General features: G+C 60.6%; 1 protein-coding gene across 1 annotated transcript in view; it reads left to right on the top strand.

The window, feature by feature from the left end:
* Positions 1–2,594: 2,594 nt before the first annotated feature.
* SPTBN4 (spectrin beta, non-erythrocytic 4) overlaps positions 2,595–23,957 on the top strand; it is a 58,017-nt gene continuing 36,654 nt past the window's right edge. The window contains exons 1-12 of the mRNA XM_078850285.1: positions 2,595–2,697; positions 12,527–12,690; positions 13,008–13,159; positions 13,802–13,975; positions 14,497–14,588; positions 16,248–16,328; positions 16,855–16,970; positions 17,559–17,671; positions 19,955–20,142; positions 20,564–20,681; positions 21,073–21,231; positions 23,164–23,466. Of these exons, the coding sequence (XP_078706411.1) occupies positions 12,543–12,690; positions 13,008–13,159; positions 13,802–13,975; positions 14,497–14,588; positions 16,248–16,328; positions 16,855–16,970; positions 17,559–17,671; positions 19,955–20,142; positions 20,564–20,681; positions 21,073–21,231; positions 23,164–23,466 (1,644 nt within the window). The 5' untranslated portion in view covers positions 2,595–2,697; positions 12,527–12,542. The remainder of the gene's footprint in view (positions 2,698–12,526; positions 12,691–13,007; positions 13,160–13,801; positions 13,976–14,496; positions 14,589–16,247; positions 16,329–16,854; positions 16,971–17,558; positions 17,672–19,954; positions 20,143–20,563; positions 20,682–21,072; positions 21,232–23,163; positions 23,467–23,957) is intronic.

The raw sequence follows: 23,957 nt of genomic DNA, 5'->3' as shown, positions 1-23,957 counted from the left end.
CAGCTAATTCGGACCCCACCATTGTACACGTGTAGCTGGGATCATGTTTTCCAATGGGCATCACCTTGCATTTATCAATGCTGAATTTCATCTGCCATTCTGTTGCCCCATCACCCAGTTTTGAGAGTCCCTTTGTAGCTCTTCACAGCCTGCCTGGGACTTCACTATCTTGAGTAGTTTTGTATCATCCTCAAATTTTGCCACCTCATGGTTTACCCCTTTTTCCAGATCATTTATGAATATGTTAAATAGGACTTTATTCCTACCCTTTGTTTCCTGTCTTTTAACCAGTCACTGATCCAGGAGAGGACCTTCCTGCTTATCCCGTGAGGGGCCAGCCAGGGCACAAGAGAGGGGCCAGGCTGCTGGGTGTGTGTTCCATACTCCTAATCATTTTTGTTACCTGTTTCTGAACTTTTTCCAATTTCAACATGTCTTTTTTAACATAAGAACATACAAATGGCCAGACCAGGTCAGACCAAAGGTCCATCCAGCCCAGTGTTTTGTCTTCCGACAGTGGCCAATGCCAGGTGCCCCAGAGGGAATGAACAGAACAGGGAATCATCCAGTGATCCATCCCCTGTCGCCCATTCCCAGCTCCTGGCAAACAGAGGCTAGGGCCACCATCCCTGCCCGTCCTGGCTAACAACTATTGAGGGACCCATCCCCCGTGAACTTATCTGGTTCTTTTTTGAACCCTGTTGATAGTCTTGGCCTTCACAACATCCTCTGGCAAGGAGTTCCACAGGTTGGCTGTGCGTTGTGTGAATACTTCCTTTTGTTTGTTTTAAACCTGCTGCCTGTTAAATTCATTTGGTGACCCCTAGTTCTTGTGTTATGAGAAAGAGTAAATAACACTTCCTTCTTTACTTTCCCCACACCGGTCATGATTTTAAAGACCTCAATCCTATCCCCCCTTAGTCGTCTCTTTTCCAAGATGAAAAGTCCCTGTCTTATTACTCTCTCCTCATATGGAAATGGTGGGGCAACCACATCTGCACACAGTAGTCCACATGCGGGCGTACCGTGAATTAATCTAGAGGCAATATGATATTTTCATCTCTCCCTTCCCTAATGGCTCCTAGCACGGGTGGCTTTTCTGGCGGCTGCTGCCCACCTCTTAGCATATGCACCACATGCCTTGGGTGGCACGTGACCAGGATTCACCAAATTTGGCCCGTGGGTTGGATGGTTAGCTGGCCGGGCCAGGACGCTGAGCCAGTGTTTTCAGAGAACCAGGCACAATGACTCAGAAACTCATCAAACTCCATCTTCAAACCAGCCGTTCTGTTTGCCGCCCTGCTCCTGTCTGGAGGAACCTCCCTCCTCCCGTGACTTGAAACCGTCTCCCCAGCTCCAGGCTCAGCCGACTCCTGGCCGGGTTCCTCCCATTTCTTCTGGTCCGTTAGCCGCAGGTGCGCTCCCCAGAGGCTGCTCAGCTCTGCCGCCCTAGGCAGCCCCCTCCTGCTGCCAAGAACAGAGGTCCCTCACCAGGGCGTGTGGTGAACCCGCAGTGGGGGGAGGCCCTCGGGTGCCCCTCCAGCTAGGCCATGTGTGTCCAGGCCAAATCGGAGCATCGTTGCCATCTGGCCTGGAGGCCCTGGGCTGCTGCCTTTTTGCCTGCGGCTAGAGCGGTTCCCCTGGAGGCATTTCCAGCGAGCAAACCGATCCCTCCTCCCTGGCTCAGTGCTCTGTTCCCCACAGCCTCCCAGCGCCCTCCTCTGCGCCGGGTCCAGCTTGAGTTACCCTCTCCTGACCACAGGGGACCAGAGCTGGACGCCGGGCTCCAGAGGAGGTGGGGAATCGGGGCCATTGTCCTTTTATTGCCCACAATTCCATCCACCCTCCCCCTTCCTGAGTCTGCAGAGAGCCTGGAACAGTAGCTGGAAGAGGGGTGAAGGGCTCCAGGGGCCATGGCCAGGACAGGGCTACAGCATGGGAGGGGGGCAGGGAGGCCCAGGTCGGATGGACCTTGCAACCCAGATTATCTTAATTCAGCCCCATGTCCCTGACCCTGCAAAGTGCTCACATTCCCCACTGACCAGAACCCGTCGCAGGGGCAGAGCGGAAACCATACAAACCAGACCCCAATAAAACAGTTTCTGTCCTCGGCCCGGGTCCCTGGTGCGCTCCTGGGGTACCAGGGTGCTAATTATAACACCCCATAAATCGAGAAGGGGCAAACTCCTCCCTCCTGTGGAGACTTGATTCCACTGATATTGGGCTCATAAAATTCGTGTATGAAAAAAATTGTAAATAAACAATCCAAATTTTGAGGCCCCGACTGAGACCGAGAACCCCACTGGGCCGGGCGCTGCCCAGACCGAGATCGGGGCCCCGGCGGGGCGGGCGCTGCCCAGACCCCCCAGGGGCCGGTCCCGGCTTGGCAGGGTCTCACAAGCTAAACCCCCAGCGCAGGAGGGGAGGAGGCTGCGCCCGGCGTGTGGCAGGAATAGGACCCAGGCATCCTGCAGGCTGCACCCCGGCGCCCCTCCCCCCCTTTCCCCGCACCCCGGCCCCGGCCCCGCGGCTCGCTCCCCGCTCCGGCCGGGCGGGGACGGGGGGAGGCTGCGCCGCCGAGCGGGGATTGGCCGGGCGCGGGGGCGGCGGTGACGGCGGGGCTGCCCGGCCGTGCGCTCTGCAGCGCGCCCCGGGCCTGGATGCTGCCGCGCGGCCGGCTGCGGGAGCGGGGCCGGGGTGAGTCCGGCGCCGCGGGCATGCGGGGGGCTGGCGGGGGGCAGAGGCTGGCAGGTGGCCGGGGACGGGGGATGGGGGAAGCCCCCCCTTGCAGTGTGGGGTGCGTGGAGTGGCTCCACCCCAGGGTGCCAGCCGGGCGCTGGCTCTGGGTGCCCACGGCCCGCCGGGGTTGCCAGCCGGAGATGGGGGGTGTGCCAAGGGGGGGCCGCTTGTCGCCAGCCCGGGGCACGGTGCCCCTTTGCCCGCAGCCAGGAGAGCCCAGAGCCGCACGGTGCGTGTCTGTGACCCGGCGTTTCCCCTTCTCCCCGTGGAGTTGGCGGCTGGGAGGCAGGTTTGTGTTTCTGCTGGGCTGGTGTTTGCCAGGTGGCTGCCCTGGCTGGCCCCAGGTGAAGGGTGTTATTTATTTTTGCCTTGTGGCCCTGGTCGGTGCCCACGGGACAAGAAGACCCTGCGATCCCCCTGCATCCCTGCCCCAAGCACCATCTGTCTGTGCAGCCGGCCACTCCCGCGCCATGGCTGCAGAAGGTGAAAGGCAGGGCAGAGATGCTCCTTGCCATGAGCTGAAGGTTGACAGCCCCCCCCTCCCCCCTGCAGCTGCTCTTGAACCCGGGAGGGCCTGGCCAGGAGCCAGCTGGCTAACACATCTCCGGCTGGGGGCAGACGCTGCGGCTGGGGAAGGTCCCATTCCAGGCTTTAATTTATTCCTCCAGCCCCTTTTGGGGAGGACTGGGTTCCCTATCGGGTCGGAGGTTGTGGCACAGGGAGAGTGTGGGGCCGGAGGCTGGGTCCCACCCTGTGCGTCTCTGTATCTACCCTGCTGGCAGTCTGCGTGTGCATCCCCCTCTGTCCATCCATCCCCAGCTATATCCTCTCTCTGTCCACCCCCAACGCTCGTCCATTTCTGCCTCTCTCCCCGATTGCTTCCTCCGCCGTCCACCGCATTAGCCCCGTGCGCTGGTGTTTTCCAGGCCGCCAGGCAGACGAGTGCTTGGGGACGGGTCTGTGGGCGCGGGCAGGCGAGTGACAGATAAACATGGCTCCCTACCTGCCTGTGGCCTCTGATGGGTTAAGTCCACCTGAGCGCGCCGGGGGTTGGCTTGGGCTGGGGGCCTGGCCAGACGCCGTTGATTTACTCTTCCTGGCAGGATGGCAGACCCCAGCGGGCCTGGCTGGCCGTGCGTTCTGTCCAGGCATTCCCAGGCCAGAAGGGGCCAGGCTGACTCCTGCATCGCTCAGCCCAGAGCGTCCGCAGCAGGCTCTGCCTGGCTGGCGTCTGTCCCTTGAAGGGAATCCTGGCGCCAGGACGACAGGGACCCGTTCAGTTCCGAAACAGTCCGAGGATCCTGCCCTGCGGGGCCGGAGCAGGGGGCGGGGGAGGATCGGCCCATCCACCCTGTTGCTCCGCTGCATCCTGACCCTTCCAAGGGAGACGGAAAGACCCATGAAGCAGCCAGCTCCTTGGGCTGCTCTCAGGCCAGCCAGGCTCCTTCCCAGCATGGGGAACTTGCCGAGGGCCCTCCCCCTGCCGCAGACTCAGAGGGACTGGAGCCTGTGGCTAACGGCGTCAGCTTCTCCGGCTCTGGGTACGGGAGCACCTGAGACGGCAAGAGCCTCGCTGCCTGGGCCTGGCACTGAGCGAGCCGCTTCGGGGCAGCACTCCCTGCGTGCGCAGCGTCGGACGTGCAGGGTGCTGGATGGCGCACGCAGTGGCCTGTGGCCCAGCCTGGGTATGAACTCCAGGCCTGGAGCTGGGCGAAGGCAGCAGCCGGTCCCTAGAGCGAGATGAGCTCAGGCCAGAAATGAAGTGCAGAGCTGTCAGTGAGGGGCTTGGCTCTTGGAAGAACCCACCGGGGAGTGTCTCCTTCCCCAGGATCTGCTCCAGCACAGCTGAAGCTCTGGGCTGCAGGCTGGGCTCTAGGGTGAGGGGCTCCGGCCAAGTTTCAGAGTAGCAGCTGTGTTAGTCTGTATCTGCAAAAAGGAAAAGGAGGACTTGTGGCACCTTAGAGACCAAGGCAATCGCAATCCTTGCCCAGCTGGGAACACAGGGATGAGCCCATTTACCCAGCTCTCTGCCAGGCGCTGGCCCAGCTGGGTCCATGCTCGAAGAGCCCCCGGCAGCAGTTCCGCCCCAGCGTTGCTCTCACCCCGGTCTCTAACAGAGATTGCCGCGAGCTCGGCAGGTTTGACCCTGGGGTCTGTCTCGTCTCGCTGTGATGTTGCTCTCCATAATGTTTTATGGAAATATGCTAATGAGTGTAAATATGCTGTAACTGGAATATGCTTTATGCAAAAGGTCTCTAAAGGTATCAAAACAAAACTTATAATCTACTGAGTGTGATTATAAATGTATTTGTATAAATGTATCACTCTTGAATCTAAAGCTAGAAATATAAAGTTAACTCTGGTTTCAGAGTAGCAGCCGTGTTAGTCTGTTTCCGCAAAAAGAACAGGAGGACTTGTGGCATCTTAGAGACTAACAAATTTATTTGAGCATAAGCTTTCGTGGGCTACATTGGATGGAACTCTGCATCTGATGAAGTGAGCTGTAGCTCACGAAAGCTCATGCTCAAATAAATTGGTTAGTCTCTAAGGTGCCACAAGTCCTCCTTTTCTTTCTGTTAATTCTGAGGTTCTATTGTAATTATGCAAAGTGTGGGCCATTAATGGTGGCTTGGAATCTTGCCGGGTCCCATTGACCAGGACAATTAGTTGTAAATGGCTCTGTTGACTTGGAAGCCTTCATGTGAGTCAGGCCTGGAAGAATGGAGGCCGGGATTTCACAGGACATGTGACCTGGTACAGTGGCATCTTAAAGACTAACAGATTTATTTGGGCATAAGCTTTCGTGGGTAAAAAACCCACTTCTTTATCTGGCATATAGGAAGATATATATACACAGAGAACATGAAAAGATGGGGGTTGCCATACCAACTCTTAATGAGACCAATCGATTAAGGTGGGCTAAAAAAAAAACTTTTGTAGTGATAATCAGGATGGCCCATTTCAAACAGTTCACAAGAAGGTGTGAGTAACAGTAGGGGGGAAAATTAACACGGGGAAATAGTTTTTAGTTTGTGTAATGACTCATCCACTCCCAGTCTTTATTCAAGCCTAATTTGATGGTGTCCAGTTTGCAAATTAATTCCAGTTCTGCATGTTGGAGTCTGTTTTTGAAGTTTTTTTGTTGAAGAATTGCTACTTTTAGGTCTGTAATTGAGTGACCAGAGAGATTGAAGTGTTCTCCGACTGGTTTTTGAACGTTATAATTCCTGACGTCAGATTTGTGTCCCTTTATTCTTTTGCGTAGAGACTGTCCACTTTGGCCAGAGTACATGGCAGAGAGGCATTGCTGGCACAAGATGGCATATATCACATTGGTAGATGTGCAGGTGAACGAGCCTCTGATAATGTGGCTGATGTGGTTAGGCCCTATGATGGTGTCCCCTGAATAGATGTGTGGACAGAAAACTATTTCCCCATGCTAATTTCCCCCCCTACTGTTACTCACTTGCTTCTTGTCAACTCTTTGAAATGGGCCATCCTGATTATCACTACAAAAGCTTTTTTTCCTCCTGCTGACAATACCCACCTTAATTGATTAGTCTCGTTAGAGTTGGTATGGCAACTCCTGTCTTTTCATGTTCCCTATGTATATATATCTTCCTACTGTATTTTCCACTCCATGCATAAGATGAAGTGGGTTTTAGCCCACGAAAGCTTATGCCCAAATACATTTTTTAGTCTCTAAGGTGCCACAAGTCCTCCTGTTCTTTTTGCTACAGACTAACACGGCTGCCCCTCTGAAACTAGTCTGTGAAAGAAGCTTATTGGAACATCGCTGAGGGTGAGATTTACCTGTATTCGGTTTCTTAATGTATTAGGCTTAGACTTGCCTGTTTTGTTTTATTTTGCTTGGTGACCTACTTTGTTCTGTCTGTTATTACTTGGAACCACTTAAATCCTACTTGTTACACTTAATAAAATCACCTTGGTTTATTAATATACCCAGAATAAGTGATTAATGCCTGGGGGGGCAAACAGCTGGGCATCTCTCTCCATCAGTGTTATAGAGGGCAGACAATTTATGAGTTTACCCTGTATTAGCTTTATGCAGAGTAAAACGGATTCATTTGGGTTTGGATCCCGTTGGGAGCTGGGTGTCTGGGAGCTGGAGATAAGTAACTTGCTGATCAGTTTTCAGTTAAGTCTGCAGCTCTGGGGCGTGGACCAGACCTGGGTCTGTGTTGCAGAGCGGTAGCATATCAAGGCAGGGCTCAGAGGTAATTCCAACAGTCCCAAGGGGGTCTCTGTGACCGAACCCGTCACACTCGTCTCACCAGGGCGTGGAACACCAGGGCCTTTACAGGGACCATAAGGTGGAAAAGAAACCTGCCCCCAAAGAGCTGCCAGGCTGGGGAGACTAAATAGACTGGGGAGTGGAGTACAGGCGGATGGGAAACCAGCATCTGTCCCCGGGGAGTAAAGGTGGCAGAAAGTGGCCAAAACACCGTAAGCAGCCCTGGGCGTTGCCCAGACCCCAGCCGAGATCAGGGCCCCGTCACGCCGGGGTGAGATGCAGCGTCTGCCTGCAGGAGCTCCCAGTCTCGCTATCCCTGTATTACAGATTGGGCAGCTGAGCACCAGAGAGATGCAGGGACTTGCCCTTCGCCACCCAGCGGGGCCTGGGGCAGAGCTGGGATGGAGCCCGGGGGTCTAGACTCCCAGCCGGCGTTTTGACCCCAAGCTCCTCTCTCCCCGGCTTCGGTGACGGCGCAGGCTTCATCTCTGCATGGGGCGGGGGGCAGTTTGGGAGCGGGGGAGGCTGCCGGGGGCAGCAGTCGAGCGTGGGTTGCAGTGGCTGGGTGTCTGCCCAGGGAGCCGAGCAGCCTGGGAGTTGGCGCGATGCCCTTTGTGCCTCCCCGTGCATTTTCCCAGCTCCATCTCTGGGTTTGACGCCCCCCCCACGCCTGCCCCGGCCCCCTGGGCGCTTTATCCCACCACTGCCATCGCGCGCCTGTCACTGCCGATCTGCACAGCGGGGGCAGGGGGATGGATCCTGCCCTGCAGAGAGCGCCTGGGTCTGCACGTCAGTAATGACTGCACGGGGCGGGCCCAATCCCAGCAGCGCCCGGAGGCCAGATCCAGGACCCTTCCCCCAGCCCGCTAAGGGTCTGCTGAGACCCCCTCCTCTTAACCACGCAGGGCGCTGTCAGACCCCCTCCCTTAGCCGCACTGGGATCCATCAGGCCCCTAGGGGTGGGGGACCCGGTCTGACCTCTGACCCGGCCCGGAGAGCGGGTGCCATTACCTCCCCTGAGGGTGGAGACGCCGAGTGCTCCCATTCTCCTGGCTGAGGCGCTGGCGGGGGGAAACCAGGGGGGGCCAGTGCCCTGGCCCCCCTTTCACGGAGTCCCCGGGCGATGCTCTGGAACTGCTCCCCATGAAGCCAGTCAGGACTCTGGGGAAGTCTCCTTTCTGTGAGCAGCCTGACTTCAGGACACACAGCTCATGCAGCTTCCACCTTCCTCGGAGCATTCAGCCTCCTCTGCCCCTCCCTGCGATTCCCACAGCGAGTCCGCCCAGGCGGGGCTCCTGGGGAAGCCAGAGGGTCCTGCCCCTCAACTCCGCAGTCAGACGGGACTCTCAGCCAGCCAGTAAAACAGAAGGTTTATTAGACGACAGGGACATGGTCTAACACAGAGCTTGTAGGTGCAGAGAACCGGACCCCTCAGCTGGGTGCATTTTGGGGGGCAGTGAGCCAGACAACCACGTCTGCCCTTCACTCCATGTCCCAGCCAGCCCCAAACCAAAACTCCCTCCAGTCCCTCCTCCTCTGGGCTTTGTCCCTTTCCTGGGCCAGGAGGGCACCTGATTCCTTTGTTCTCCAACCCTTTAGCTCTCACCTTGCAGGGGGGAAGGGCCCAGGCCATCAGTGGCCAGGAAACAGGGTGTCAGCCATTTATGTACCCTGGCCCTTTGCTCTGCAACAATTACACCCCTTATCCCACCACCTAGAGACTTAAGAAATGCCTAGGGGAAACTGAGGCACACTTACAGTATTCAGAGGAAACATTAAGAACAGTCCCACTTCGTCACAGCCCCTTCCCCTCCAGCAGGGGCGTCACCGTGGGGAAGGAAGCCATCAGCAAGGGGAAAAGGCCCCATTGCTCCTTGAGGCTGGTCTGTTATTCGCTGGGGAGTGGGGGGACTGCATTTGTAGCTCCCGGGAGCAAAGGGGGGTGCACAGCTAGAAGCAGAAGAGAGCCCCTCACACGTCTCCCTGGCGCAGCTGTCCCCGCGCCCCTCCCTCAATGGCATGGCCAACGCTCAGTTTGCTGCTTCCCTGAACCCCATGGAGGGAGCTGGGGCAGCGGGGAGGGGAGCTCTGCCCCCCAGGAACGCCCAGCACGAGGCCCCAGAACGGGGGAATCTCCAGCAGGAGCAGAGAGGTGGTTTCCCCTGTGTTTGGCCCTGGTGGGACGCTGCTGGGAGCCTGGGGCTGGTTCTGGGGCCCACTGGTCAATCGAAGGGTCAAAGAAGAGCCGGGACAACGACCGACGGGTTCAGAAGCTCCTGGGGGCGACAGACGGCAGGAGCTCCGGCTGCTTAGCTGAGCACAGAGACGGTTCGGGGGCGACTTGATCCCCGTCTGCAGCTGCCCCGGGGGAGCAAACGTTTCCTGGCTGGCTTGCCGGGGGAGGTCGAACGAGTTGCTGGCTGGTGGGGAAGCACTTCCTGACGCTCTGTTGATCTATCAATCCCTTCCGGCCCCACACCATCTCGGTCGGGGTCTGATAGAGAGATATGCACAGCTGTTTGCTCCTCCAGGTATTAATTACTTACTCTGGGTTTATCAATAAACGAAACTGATTTTATTAAGTATAAAAAGTAGGATTTAAGTGGTTCCAAGTAATAACAGACAGAACAAAGTAAGGTTTCAGAGTAGCAGCCGTGTTAGTCTGTATTCGCAAAAAGAAAAGGAGTACTTGTGGCACCTTAGAGACTAACCAATTTATTTGAGCATGAGCTTTCGTGAGCTACAGCTCACTTCATCGGATGTATTCATTTTCCACTGAATGCACTAAAGCTCATCCTCAAATAAACTGGTTAGTCTCTATGGTGCCACAAGTCCTCCTTTTCTTAGAACAAAGTAAGGGACCAAGAAACATAAAACAAAACATGCAAATCTAAGCCTAATACATTTAAGAAACTGAATACAGGTAAATCTCACCCTCAGCGATGTTCCAATAAGCTTCTTTCACAGACTAGACTCCTTCCTTGTCTGGGCCCAATCCTTCCCCCCCGGTACAGTCCTTGTTCGCTCCAGCTCAGGTGGTAACTACGGGATTTCTCATGACTGGCAACCCCCTTTGTTCTGTTCCACCCCCTTTAATAGCTTTGGCCCAAGGCGGGAATCCTTTGTCTTTCTGGGTTCCTACCCCCTCTTCTAAATGGATTCCAGTACCAGGTGACATGGTCACATGTCCTGTGAGACCCCCCCAAGTCTTCATTCTTCCTGGCCTGACTCACAGGAAGGCTTCCAAGTCAACAGAGCCATTTACAACCAATTGTCCTGGTTGATGGGAGCCATCAAGATTCCAAGCCACCATTTGTGGCCCACACTTTGCATAATTACAATAGGCCCTCAGAGTTATATTTCATATTCCTAGTTTCAGATACAAGAGTGATACATTTATACAAATAGAATGACCACACTCAGGAGATTATAAGCTTTGTAATGATACCTTCCAAGAGACCTTTTGCATGAAGCATATTCCAGTTACATCATATTCACATTCCAAGCATATATTTATAAAGCATATGGAGTGCAATGTCCCAACGGGTCCCATCCCTCATTTGCTTCTAGCTCTGAGACAGGGGCTAGAAACCTCGGGGCCAACCGGGCAAGCGGGTAACGTAGCGTGAGACACGTCGGTGGAATCTCTTCGTTCCCGCATGCTGGGCTGGGTGCAGGATCTCCTGGTGACTCTCTGATGGTGGAGGGCAACTTAGATCATAAAGGCGTCTTCTGGGCTTAAAATCCATTAGCCTGAGCAGGCCGTCAGGGCTGTTTGCTGGGAGCTCTGTGGTGTGATGGGCGGTTGTTGCCATTGGTCACTGTCAGGCGTTTGGATCTTGCATTTATCAGTTCATCGCCTGCAGCAAAGCCCTGGGGGCTGAGTCCTCGTTGCCCAGCCCCATGCGCTGCCATCGCACCAGTGCAAAGGGAGGGTGACGCTGTCAGCTCACGAGGGTGGCATTTTACACTAAGACATGGGGAAGCAGAGCCCAAAGGGAAAGGCACAGATTTTAGTAGCTCATTATTAGGTGTATTACAGTAGCATGTAGAGACTCGAGCTCAGATCAGGGCCCCCTTGTGCCAGGCGCTGCACAGACCCTGTGTCGGAGAGTTTACAGTGTAAATTGATGGAGGGTGGGAGGAGAAGTGACTTGCCCCACATCATCCAGCGGGCCAAGGGGCAGAACTGGGATAGAACCCGGGAGTCCTGGCTCCCAGCCCCCCCTGCTCTAGCCACTAGACCCCACTCCCCTCCTAGAGCCAGGAGAGAACCCAGGAGTCCCAGCTCCAGTGGCCACACCACCCCCTGCAGCCCTGCTGTGCACCCCGCAGGATAATCTCTCTTGATCAGAAAACTCCACCTTCTTGGCAAGTCGGCATCTGCTGGGCAAATCCCCCCTTCCTTGGCTGCTGCTTAATGCCAGCGAAGTAACTAAGGAGTCAGGAGTGCATGTCCCGCACCAGGCCCTGGCCGGTCCCCGCTCGGGCCCAGATCTGCGCGCAGATTGGCGCACCCCAGGCTCGGAGGATGGGGCTGTGAGGAGGGACGAGCTGGTGGTCCCGGCTGGACGGGGCCGTGCACAGCTCTGAGCCAGCTGGTAATCAGCTCTGTACAGATTACTCATGCGTCGGGCCCAGCTACTCTGCAGCGGCCCGTGAAGTCTCCTCTGGGTTTTGGCCTCTGCGTGCGGCATTTTGGCTCCGTGCTGGGAGAGTGTCGGCTCCTTGGGGTTATGCTGAACTGTTAGGGTCTTGGCAGGCCCCAAAGCCCCGGTTGGGCTCAGGAATCCCTTGTGCCGGGGGCTGGCCAGGCCCAGAGGACAGACAGTCCCTGCCCCAGAGAATTCACCTCTGAGCGTGGACAGCGTCGTCTGGGTGACTCGCACGTGTGCAAAACCTTGGCAGGCGAGCAGGGGGCCTGTGCATGGTGGGCCATGCGTGTGCAGCACAGAGCCCCCCCCCCGCGGCTCCGTGCGTGTGAACGCACACACCTGAGCAGCAGCGCTGTCCAACGGGCGATTGTGGGCGCAGCTTGGCCTGCTGCGGTCGCCTGTGTGCGATGTTTAGACACGCGGGACGGCAGGTACGTGGGCAGAAGCCAGGTGCGTGGAGCTGGGGTGCAGCAGATGCCGGTTCTGTCACTGGCGTGCCCAGGGGACGGCCTCCCCGCACGCACGTGGGCAGTGAATCGTGCGTGCAGCTTTCCCCGGTGCCGATCCCTCGTGCACACACTTGGTGCGTTGTCAGTTGCACGAAGAGCGATCGGGTGACTGTGGGAGACCCGTTCCTGGGCAGGCGGGGGGAGGGTTGTGTGCAGAGGGGGCGCCGTGCAGGAACACTGAACGTGCATCAGTAACTATCGTGCTCCGATTGCTGGAAGGTGCTTGACACTGTTCACACTGCTTAGAAAACAGCAGCCAGGCCGGCTGCCAGGCCCTGATCCAGCTCGCGGTTCCTGGGGCTGCCGGCTGGAGCAGGGTCTCCGCAAACCCCAGCCCAGAGCCTGTCACTTGCTGTCGTTTCTGGTAGACGTTAACGCTCCCCGATGGCCAACGGAGCAGCTGAGCTGGATAACATGGAGATCCAGTCGCAGAACAGCAACACCCGCTGGGAGAACACGGACAACCAGGTCTGGGATGACACCACGGTCACCGCCAAGCTGTTTGAGTGTTCCCGCATCAAAGCACTCGCCGGTACGTCCGCAGGGGGCTGGGAGCCAGGACTCGGGTTCTCTCCCTGGCTCTGGGAGGGGAGTGGGGTCTAGTGGTTAGAGCGGGGGTGAGGTGCCAGGACTCCTGGGTTCTCTCCCCGGCTCTGGGAAGGGAGTGGGGCTAGTGGTTAGAGCGGGGGGCTGGGAGCCAGGACTCCTGGGTTCTGTCCCCGGCTCTGGCAGGGCAGTGGACTGTTGATTAGAGCGGGGGTGCAGTGGGGGGCCCTGCACACGTGGCTAGCCATCTCCACAGGCTGGGTGTGGGCAGGGCAGTGACCGGGCTGTGTTTGCCCCTGGCAGATGAGCGCGAGGCCGTGCAGAAGAAAACCTTCACCAAGTGGGTGAACTCGCACCTGGCCCGGGTGTCCTGCCGCATCAGTGACCTCTACGCCGACCTCCGCGACGGCTACATGCTGACCAAGCTGCTGGAGGTGCTGTCCGGGGAGCAGCTGGTGAGAACGCCGCGGCCGGCCCGGCGCTGCAGGGGCTGGGGACTGGCTCTGCCCCGGGCAAAGGCCCCCAGCAGCAAAGAGCAGCGAGGCAGGGGACCCCGGGGGCTGCCCTGCCAGAGTATGCCCTCGGGTGCGACGGCGGGGCGCTCACTCTGCCCGCTGCAGCCGGTGCAGGGCAGAGCCGGGGCTGGCAGGACCCTGGCGCGGTGTCCCTAGCTGGCACGGACAGAGAAATCGCCCCCGGGAGTCAGCCGCAGATGGTGGGGTTGGGGGGTGCTTCTGTAAAGGGGATCTGGGATGGACATGGCTGTGTACCCAGTACTCCTGTCTGTCCGTCCGTCTATCCCCATACGTAGCCCCTTGTCTGTCAGGGCTCCTCCCTGTCCCTCCCTTCTGCCTGGGGCGGTCCTGCACCCTCACCGTGCTATCCCAGTGCCCAGCTCCGGCTGTGCCCAGCACGGGTGGCTCCCCGGGTGGGGCCAGGGCCTGGCTGGGGCGGGGCCCCTCCTGGTGTCTCAGGGCGGTTTGCCTGGCCCAGGGCGAGGACGGGGCGTTAGCCGAGAGCTCTCCCTGGCCGGGGGAGCCTGCGTGGCACGGGGAGCCAGAGGCGCGGTGCTCAGGCCCCTCCCTGTGGCCCCCCAGCCCAAGCCGACACGCGGGCGCATGCGGATCCACTCGCTGGAGAACGTGGACAAGGCCCTGCAGTTCCTGAAGGAGCAGCGCGTGCACCTGGAGAACGTCGGCTCGCACGACATCGTGGACGGGAACCACCGCCTGACGCTGGGGCTCGTCTGGACCATCATCCTGCGGTTCCAGGTGGGATGGGTGGCTCCAGGGGGCGGCTCCAGGGGGCGCTGTGCCACAGGGAGCGAGATGTGGGGCGCTCTGCCCTGCCGGCGGGGCTGGCGCCTGGTGCCATGGGGCAGTGACAGATCCCTGGGGACAGACCAGCCCCAGGGCAGGCCACTGCGCTCTGCCCCTCCCTGCCTCCCCTGCATGCCCCGCTCCGCTGTGCACTGTTACTCAGCCCCTGCTGTCCACCCCAGAGGTGGCTGCATCCCAACGGCGAAGTGATCCCCCTATAGATCGCAGGGCACTGCCCCCGCCCAGCCAGCCAGGTGGGTGGCAAAGGGCCAGACACACCTGCTGACCCCACACAGGGGTCCCCCCCGGGCCGGGCATGGGGGCAGAGGTGGTGCAGCTGTGTCTTAAGGGGATTCCCCAGCAGGACTTGTGGAGCAGGGGGAGGGGAGTGGCCAGTGGAACCCAGGTGTCCGGCGGGGGAGGGCTGAGTATTTCCATGGCGCGTGTGTCAATCATCCTCCCCCTTCGCCCAGATCCAGGTGATTAAAATCGAGACGGAAGACAACAGGGAGACCCGCTCGGCCAAGGACGCGCTGCTGCTCTGGTGCCAGATGAAGACGGCAGGGTGAGGGGCCCTGGAGCTGCCCGGGTGCCCCCATAGCTCCCAGCTGGCCTTCGCACGGGGCGTCCCTCCTGGGGCACGGGACACGCCCAGGGCCGTGACTCCTCACTTCCCTCCTGGCGTGGCCCAGGGAGCCGGGCCTGAGCCGGGCCTTGCTGTGCTCTCTGGCAGGGCGGGCTCTGCCTGGTGGTCCCTAGATCAGTGGGCATAGGGACCAGGCGTTCTCCGGGCGGGTGTAGGGACTGGGCATTTGTCACGGGGTCCCTGGGCGAGGCTCTGGAACTGCTCCCTATGAAGCCAGGCAGGGCTCTGGGGAGTCTCCTCTCTGGGAGCAGCCTGTCTGCAGGACACACAGCTCACCCGGCTCCACCTTCCTGGGTCTGACCTCAGAGCATTCAGCCTCCTCTGCCCCTCTGTGCGCTTCCCACAGCGAGTCTGCCTAGGCGGGGTCCTGGGGAAGCCAGAGGGTCCTGCCCCCCAACTCCGCAGTCAGACGGGACTCTCAGCCAGCCAGTAAAACAGAAGGTTTATTAGACGACAGGAACATGGTCTAACACAGAGCTTGTAGGTGCAGAGAACAGGACCCCTCAGCTGGGTCCATTTTGGGGGGCAGGGAGCCAGACAGCCATGTCTGCACTTCACTCCTCGTCCCCAGCCAGCCCCAAACTGACTCTCTCCAGCCCCTCCTCCCCTGGGCTTTGTCCCTTTCCCGGGCCAGGAGGTCACCGGATTCCTTTGTTCTCCAACCCTTTAGCTCTCACCTTGCAGGGGGGAAGGGCCCAGGCCATCAGTGACCAGGAAACAGGGTGTCGGCCATTCTCTGTGTCCAGACCCCTGCACACACCTGCCCTCTAGGGTTCTGCAAGGATCACACACCCTTATCCCACCCCCTAGATACTTAAGAACTGCCTAGGGGAAACCGAGGCACCCCACACTATTCAGAGGAAACATTAAGAACAGTCCTGCTTCATCACAGCATTCTCCGGGCAGGTGTAGGGACTGGGCGTGCGTAGGGACCGGGCATTCTCCAGGCAGGCGTAGGGACCGGGCGGGCGAAGGGACTGGGTGTTCTCTGGGCTCACAGCTGGGTCGCTTGGACCAAGGTGCGAGTTGGGCGGATGGTCAGTTTTTGGGTTTGGCGGCTGGTTCTGGGTCTGGAACAGCTGGTGCCAGGAATCCCAGGCCATATCCCCCCAGTGCAGCGGGTGCTGAGATCCCGGGCCGTATCCCCCCAGTGCAGCGGGTGCTGGGATCCCGGGCCGTATCCCCCAGTGCAGCGGGTGCTGGGATCCCGGGCCGTATCCGGCTGGTGCAGTGGGTTCTGGGATCCCGGGCCATATCCCCCAGTGCAGCGGGTGCTGGGATCCCGGGCCGTATCCCCCCGATGCAGCGGGTGCTGGGATCCCGGGCCGTATCCCCCCGATGCAGCGGGTGCTGGGATCCCGGGCCGTATCCCCCAGTGCAGTGGGTGCTGGGATCCCAGGCCGTATCCCCCCGGCATCTGGGCTAGATGGAGGGTGGCTCTGATCAGCCCAGGCTGTCCCGGGTTGCTGCGAGTCAGATGCCCCGAGCAGAGCCGTGGTGGGCCGGGCGGGCGGGTGGTCATTCTGCGCACGGTTGTACTGACTCTTTCCCTACCCCTCCTTTCGGACCCTCCTCCAGGTACCCGGAAGTGAATATCCAGAACTTCACCACCAGCTGGAGGGACGGGCTGGCCTTCAACGCCCTGATCCACCGGCACAGGTGTGGGGGCGGCTGCCTCCTGGCAGGTGGTGGGGGGCTGGGTGCTCCCCCCTCCCTGGGGTCTGGATTCCAAAGTCTTTTGGGTTGTTTCTGATTCCCTGGCAGCTTCCCAGCTGGGGTCTGATTTTCTGGAATACATCAGGGCAACAGAATGGAGAGTTCCCGGCTCGGGGAGGGGAGTGGGGTCTAGTGGTTAGAACAGAGGGGCTGGGAGCCAGGACTCCTGGGTTCTATCCCCAACTCTGGGAGGGGAGTGGGGGCGGGTGGTTAGAGCAGGGGGGCTGGGAGCCTGGACTCCTGGGTTCTCTCCCTGGCTCTGGGAGGGGAGTGGGATCTGTTGGTTAGAGCGGGGAGAGGGGGCTGGGAGCCAGGACTCCTGGGTTCTCTCCCTGGCTCTGGGAGGGGAGTGGGGTCTGGTGGTTAGAGGGGGGGTGGGAGTCAGGATAAATGGCTCTACGCCAGGGGCCCATCCCGTTGCCCCACACGTCCCACTGAAGGTCCATCAGGTGTTGTGTTGAATTCCCAGGCCGGAGATCGTCGACTTCAGCAAACTCACCAAATCCAACGCTACTTACAACCTGCAGCAGGCCTTCAACGTGGCCGAGCAGCAGCTGGGCCTGACCAAGCTGCTGGACCCGGAAGGTAACTCCCTGTCTCAGACGGAGCAGGGTCACACCACGCGGTGCAGCCACCTCTGGGGTGGAACAGCAGCTGGGGGTCGGAGACCCCTGACAGGCTGAGTGACCGTGGCCAAGCCTCTTCCCCTCCGCCCTGGGTCTGGTCACCCGGTGAGCCCCACAGCAGCCGGTGCTGGTTGGCTGAGAGCCCCGCTCACCACGCTCGCTGGTATCGCTGTGTCGTGCCCTGTGCTCCCCCGTCGGCCTGTTGTCACTTGTCTTACACCCGGACTGGGGGCTCTCTGGGGAAGGGGCTGTGTTTGTACAGCGCCTAGCGCGGTAGGGGCTGGCTGCATGGCTGGGGCATCTGGGCACGCCCGTAGTACACCTAATAATAATAATGTGGCCTCCGGGAGCCTCGGTTCCCCGCCTATGACCCAGGGAGACTAGCCTGGCCTGGCCGCCCCGGGGGCTGGGGGGTAAAATCAGTCCAGGTGGCGAGGTGCTCAGAGCTGCAAGAACAGGCACCAGCTAAGTCACTCGCGCTGATCTCGGGCGCTCGGCCGGCAGATCTGACGTCTCTGCTGAGCGGTTCGGTTCTCCCCCCCGGCAGATGTGAACATGGAGAACCCGGACGAGAAGTCCATCATCACCTACGTGGTCTCTTTCTACCACTACTTCTCCAAAATGAAGGCCCTCGCAGTGGAGGGGAAGAGGATTGGGAAGGTGGGTGCCTGGGGGACGCTGCCGGTGGGCTCTGGTCTCGACGGTTACCTCTGGGTCCTGCTGGGGGACCGCAGAGGGCGCTGACCTGTTTGCAGGGCGACCGCGATTCCTCATGGGATGTTAAACAAGGGCCAGTCCCTAATCTGCAATAACGCCCTTGGTTTGGAACGGGGGTATGGCTGTGTGCGGCTCCTGGCGCACTGCAGCATCGTATCATGGCGGACTGCAAAGAGCCCAGCTGAGAATGGGACCCGCTCTTGTGCCGGGTGCTGCGCAGACCCAAGGTCGGGGCCCCACTGTGTCCCGGAGCAGTGGGGCTGAGATGTAGGGGGCAGTTTGCAGTCCTCAGAGCGATGGGCTCAGGCTCTCAGCAGACTCTGGCAGCGTCGCTGCGTTGCTCACACACGTTTTGAGCTTTTCTTCCTGAGTGTGAGCTGGAAACCTGCTGGTTCTTTAGACACAAGGTGGGTGAGGTTGTATTTTTTATTGGACCGACTTCTGGCAGCTGAGCTCTGATGCAGTCCGTGACCCCTGGAGCCTGTAGACGTGGGGTTTACATTTCCTGTTCCTCCATCTGCCCCCGCGCTCCCTTTCGCTGAGTTACTTGGACTTGACCCTGAGCCTACCTGGGAGCTGCCAGTGCCCATAATGGGCCCAGCTCCCCTCGTGCGGCCAATCACACTAGTGCAAGGCGAGTGTGAAGTGCTGCCGAGTCAGAGAGCCCCCTTCCCCGCAAGTGGCATGGTGGGGCTGGGTTGAATTGTGTCTGGAGCCCGCTGCTGGTGGTTTAATTTATGACCTGGCGAGGGTATTCTGGGGGGTCCGAGCTGATCCCGGAAGGGGCTGGCAGGCAGGGTGTTGTCTGGCCCAGCGAGGCCGGGGTGGAGCCAGGCGGGCACAGCTCCTGAGGCAGCAGCCTTTGCCGTTGGTTCTTGGTGGGCAGCAGGGGGCGCTCTCGGGGCGGCACCCAGGGAAGGCGCCAGCTGCTTCCCCCCCCCGGCCCCCGCCGCCTTGCTGACGAGATCACTGCTGCCAGCTGGGCCCTGCCAGCTGCTCTTTTACGCCCATCTGAGCCGTTCCTTGGCAGCATCTTCATCAGCCCCGGGGCAGAGCTGCCCCTGCACAGGGCAGCCACGGCGAAGGACCGCCAGGCTACGGAGAGAAACTGGGGGGAGGGCACCACACCGTACCCGGGCTGTCTGAACTGCCAGGGGAGCAGTGTGGGGCTAGGGGAAGCCAGCGGGGTACCCCTAGTCTCGGACGGCCAGCAGATACCTCCGCACTGCGGGCCACTCCCAGAGCGGCAGCATGGCCAACAGACTGTGCCCCGGAGGACTGGGTCTGTTTAGGGCAGCCCCCCGCAGCGACGGGCGCAGGCTCTCGGCAGACCCAGGCAGCGTCGCTGCGTCACTCACGCTCGGGGCAGACTGGGGGGATCAGATCCGAGAGGGGACTCCCAGCAACAGGCTCTCTGCAGACTCAGGCAGCGTTGCTGTGTTGCACATCGGCCAAGTCACTGTCCCCTCTCTGGGCCCGTGTTTCATGGCGCGTCGTCCTGTTTCATAGGCACCGCAGCAGGGGGGCGAAGGACGGAGAGATTCCAAGGAGGGTGGAGGGGCCTGGTGGGTTTTCCCTGGGAGCTTCGGCCAAGCACATGGGAACCAGGGGGATGGAAACGGCACTGTCCGCACTGGGAAATACCTCGCCCTTGCCTGTCTAGTCCGTGAGCTTGCTGGGGTACTCTCTCTCTGTGCAGCGCCTGGCACGACGGGGCCCTGATCTCGGCCAGGGTCTCTGCCGTGAAATGCATTTGCTTTGTTATAATTCGTGTTGCCGTTGGACCCCAGCCATAGCCCAGGGCCCCCCTGTGCCAGGCGCTGCACACACCCAGAACCCCCCGGGGTTACCACCCGCATGCAGAGGGGGTGCCAGGGCCGGGCTGCTCCGGCGATGGGAGAACCCATCTAGACTGGACTAGATCAGCCCTTGGGCTCTGCTGGTGCGATTGAAGCGGTGCCGCGGGATGCGGTTGGACCAGTATAAACGTGGCTAGTCCTTTCCATGTGCTGGTCTAAAGCCCCGTTAGGCCGGGAGAGCCGCCTCCGCGCTGGGATTGCTGCAGGGGGACAGACCCGCCCTGCCTGGCCTGGCTGCACCAGGGCGCATCCTGAAGGGTTGGGAGCCGACGGCGTCTCCAGCAGACGGGGAGCAGCGGGCAGGAGCCGAGGCGCCCCGGTGCCTGGCGCAGGGCCCGTTTACTCCTGCGATGACCTCGCCCCACAGGTGCTGGACCAGGCGGTGGAGCTCGAGGCGCTCATGGGGCGGTACGAGCGGCTGGCGGCCGAGCTGCTGGCATGGATCGAGCGCACCGTCGCCATCATCAGCAACCAGAAGTTCGCCAACTCCCTGGCCGGGGTGCAGCACCAGCTCCAGACCTTCACCACCTTCTGCACCCTGGAGAAGCCGGTCAAGTGAGCGGCTGCCTGCGACGCACGGGGCAATGGGGTGGGGGCCGGGCGGGGGGCGCCACGCAGGCGGGGGCAGAATGCCGGGTGGTTCCTCCCCCGGATTCTAACCGGTGCAGCTAGCCTGGCTGGAGCCGCAGTGTAGACGCGGGTTTGGAAGTGGGGTCTCTATACCCAGCCGGCTGCAGGCGTCCTTGGGCTGAGAGTTTCCCGGGGCGTCCAGGCACGAGGTGCCCCTGACCCCCCCCCAGGAATCCCCCAGGGCAGATCGGGCCCCGGGAAGAGCCCGAACCACTCGGGAGTTGTTTGATCCGTGGGAGAAGCCCTGGGCGGGGGGGCTCTGAGACGGGGGTGAGACGGGGGGAGGCAATGGCTGGAGGGGGGAGCCGAGGGCGGGGCGTAATGCTTGGCCTGGCTCCCTCGGCAGGTTCCAGGAGAAGGGGAACCTGGAGGTCCTGCTCTTCAGCATCCAGAGCAAACTGCGTGGCCTCAGCCGCAAACTCTACGTGCCCGGCGAGGGCCGCGGCATCTCGGACATCAACAAGGTGCAGCTGGGGGGGCCACGGGGGCTGGAGCTGTGCGGGGGAGCTGAGGGAGTGTGGGGGCGCTGTGGGGATCTATGGGGGAATGGGGCCATTCAGAGGGGTCAGAGGGTTCACACAGACCCGTTCCCCTGTGGTCTCTCCCGCACTGGTGCCCTGCACCAGGCCCTGTCTGCATCCGCTGGGACTCGGGGCCTGTCCGTGGGATCGGGGCCCCTCACAAGCTCTGGGCAGGATGGTACCCATAAGCCGCCCCTGGGCCAGTCCAGGCCCCCAGAGCGCTGGGAACCTGGGCTGGGGGCCGAGGGCTTCCTGGGCTCCAGGGACAGCCCGGGCCCCCCGAGGGAGCGCTGGCCCCCGGCCCTGACCCCTCTGAGCCCCGCGCTGCCCCCAGGCCTGGGCCCAGCTGGAGAAGGTGGAGCACGAGCGGGAGGTGTCGCTGCGCAGCGAGCTCGTCCGGCAGGAGAAGCTGGAGCTGCTGGCCCAGCGCTTCGACCACAAGGCCGGCATGCGGGAGGCCTGGCTCAGCGAGAACCAGCGGCTGGTGGCGCAGGTGAGGTCCCCGCCCCGGGTTCCCGTAGCCCCGCCAGGGCCCACCCAGCCCCCCGGGGCCCACAGGCGAACCCAATGGCACCGGAGACAAACAGGACGCAAAGCAGCCCTGACCTTACTGCCCCACGGGCAGTGCCGCACCTGTGTGGGGCCTAGTGATTAGAGCAGGGGTCTAGGAGCCAGGACTCCTGGGTTCTCTCCCTGGCTCTGGGAAAGGAGTGGGGGCTAGTGGTTAGTCCCGCTCTCACGGACATACAGCCCCAGCGGCCCGGTCCCTCCCTCGTGCCCCGGCTGGCCCCTCACGGGAGAAGCGGGAAGGTCCTCTCCTGGATCGGTGACTGGTTGAAAGACAGGAAACAAAGGGTAGGAATAAATGGTCGGTTTTCAGCATGGAGAGAGGTAAATAGCAGGGTCCCCCAGGGGTCCGCACTAGGACCAGTCCTTTCAACATGTTCATAAACGATCTGGAAAAAGGGGTAAACCGTGAGGTGCCAAATTTGCAGATGATACAAAACTACTCAAGATAGTGAAGTCCCAGGCAGGCTGTGAAGAGCTACAAAGGGACTCTCAAAACTGGGGGCCTGGGCCACAAAAGGGCCGATGAAACGCGGCGTTGAGAAATGCAAAGTGGTGCACAAGGGGAAACATGATCCCAGCTACACATGGGCAATGACGGGGTCCGAATTAGCTGTTACCACTCCAGAGAGATCTTGGAGTCACTGCGGACGGTTCTCTGGAAACATCCACCCCACGGGCAGCGGCAGCCAAAGAAGCGAACAGACCGCTGGGGACCATTAAGAGAGGGGCAGATAATAAGGCAGAAAATATCACGTTGCCTCTACATCAGGGGTCTCAAACACGCGGCCCCTCGGGGCTCTGGATCCGGCCCGCAGATTTGCCAACCCCTCGGTGCTGAGGGCTCCGCGCTGCCCCTGCAGCCCCGGGGGAGGGGGAGCTGAGCACTTCGGGAGCTGCTCTTGCCTGTGGGTACCCGTGGGGCCGGGGCTGGGGCAGGGAGCCTACCCTGGCTCCGGCGCGCGCCCCTGCCTTCCCCGAGCCGCTCAAGGTAAGCGGTGCCAGGCCGGAACCCGAACCCCTCCTGCACCCCACACCCCAACTCCCTGCCCTGAGACCCCTGCTGCACCCCGCAGACAGGGGCGGCGGTGGAGTGGGGGGCGGGGGCCCTCGGACCAGCGTACGAATCCTCATGTGGCCCTCCTGGTGATTCAAGTTTGAGACCCCCTGCTCTATATCCATCCATGGGACGCCCACAGCTGGAATCCTGCCTGCAGGTGTGGTCGCCCCATCTCAGAAAAGGTAGATTGGAATTGGAAAAGGTTCAGAAAAGGGCAACAACAATGATCGGGGGCTGGAACGGCTGCCACGTGAGGAGAGATGAATAAGACAGGGACTTTTCAGCTTAGAAAAGAGACGACTTGGGGGGATACGACAGAGGTCTGTAAAATCATGACCGGTGTGGGGAAAGTAGATAAGGGCGTGTTATTTACTTCTCGTAACACAAGAGCTAGGGGTCACCCAATGCAATGAACAGGCAGGAGGTTTAAAACAAACCAAAGGAAGTATTTCTTCCCACAACGCACAGTCAACCTGGGGAACTCCTCGCCAGGGGATGTTGTGAAGGCCAAGACCGTAACAGGGTTCAAAAAAGAACTAGATGAGTTCATGGAGGACAGGTCCATCAGTGGCTATTAGCCAGGATTGGCGGGATGGTGTCCCTGGGCTCTGTTTGCCAGGAGCTGGGAATGGGTGACGGGATGGATCACTCGGTGATTCCCTGCCCTGTTCTGTTCGTTCCCTCGGGGGCCCCTGGCACTGGCCACTGCCGGAGGACAGGATACGGGGCGAGAGGGACCTTTGCTCTGAGCCGGTCTGGCCGCTCTTGTGTTCTCTCTCATGCCCCCGCTGCCCCCAGGACAACTTTGGCTACGACCTGCCGGCGGCGGAGGCGGCCATGAAGAAGCATGAGGCCATTGAGGCGGACGTCTCGTCCTATGAGGAGCGCATCCAGGTGGTGGCGGAGCTGGCGATGGCCCTGGAGGCTGAGGGCTACTACGACGTGCGGCGCATCAGCGCCCAGAAGGGCAGCATCCTGCGCCAGTGGGGGCTGCTGACCGAGCTGGTGGGTGCCCGGCGGGCCCGCCTGGAGCAGAGCCTGGCTCTGCAGACCATCTTCCAGGACATGGTTTCCATGATCGGCTGGATGGAGGAGATGCAGGTGGGCAGGGAGTGGGGGGAAGCGGGGAGCCTGCTCATGGCCTGGAGGGGTTGGGCCCAGTGCCCAGGACCCGGGGGAGCCAAGGCTCCTGTGTGAACTGGGGGGCCAAGTCCGCAGAGGCGGAGAGAGGCTGCTGTGGGCAGAGCTGCAGCGCGGGCCGGCAGCTGGGGCACCAGGCTGGGAACTGGGACCTTGGGTACGTCCCTCACCCTGGCTGGGCTCCCATTTCCCCCCACGGTCTGCTCAGACTGCGAGTTCGTGGGGCAGGCGCTGTCGGGGCCCCGATCCCACCCTGTGTCTGGGCAGCGCCCAGCGCGCCGGGGCCCCGATCCCACCCTGTGTCTGTACAGCGCCCGGCGCGACGGGGCTCCAATCCCAGCCTGTGTCTGTACAGCGCCCGGCGCGACGGGGCCCCGATCCCAGCCTGTGTCTGTACAGCGCCCGGCGCGCCGGGGCCCCGATCCCAGCCTGTGTCTGTGCAGCGCCCGGCG

This window comes from Lepidochelys kempii, chromosome 23, assembly GCF_965140285.1.
Source record: "Lepidochelys kempii isolate rLepKem1 chromosome 23, rLepKem1.hap1, whole genome shotgun sequence".
NCBI lineage: Eukaryota > Metazoa > Chordata > Testudines > Cheloniidae > Lepidochelys > Lepidochelys kempii.
The sequence above is the reverse complement of the archived record's forward strand: the minus strand, read 5'-3'. Positions and strand labels throughout refer to the sequence as shown.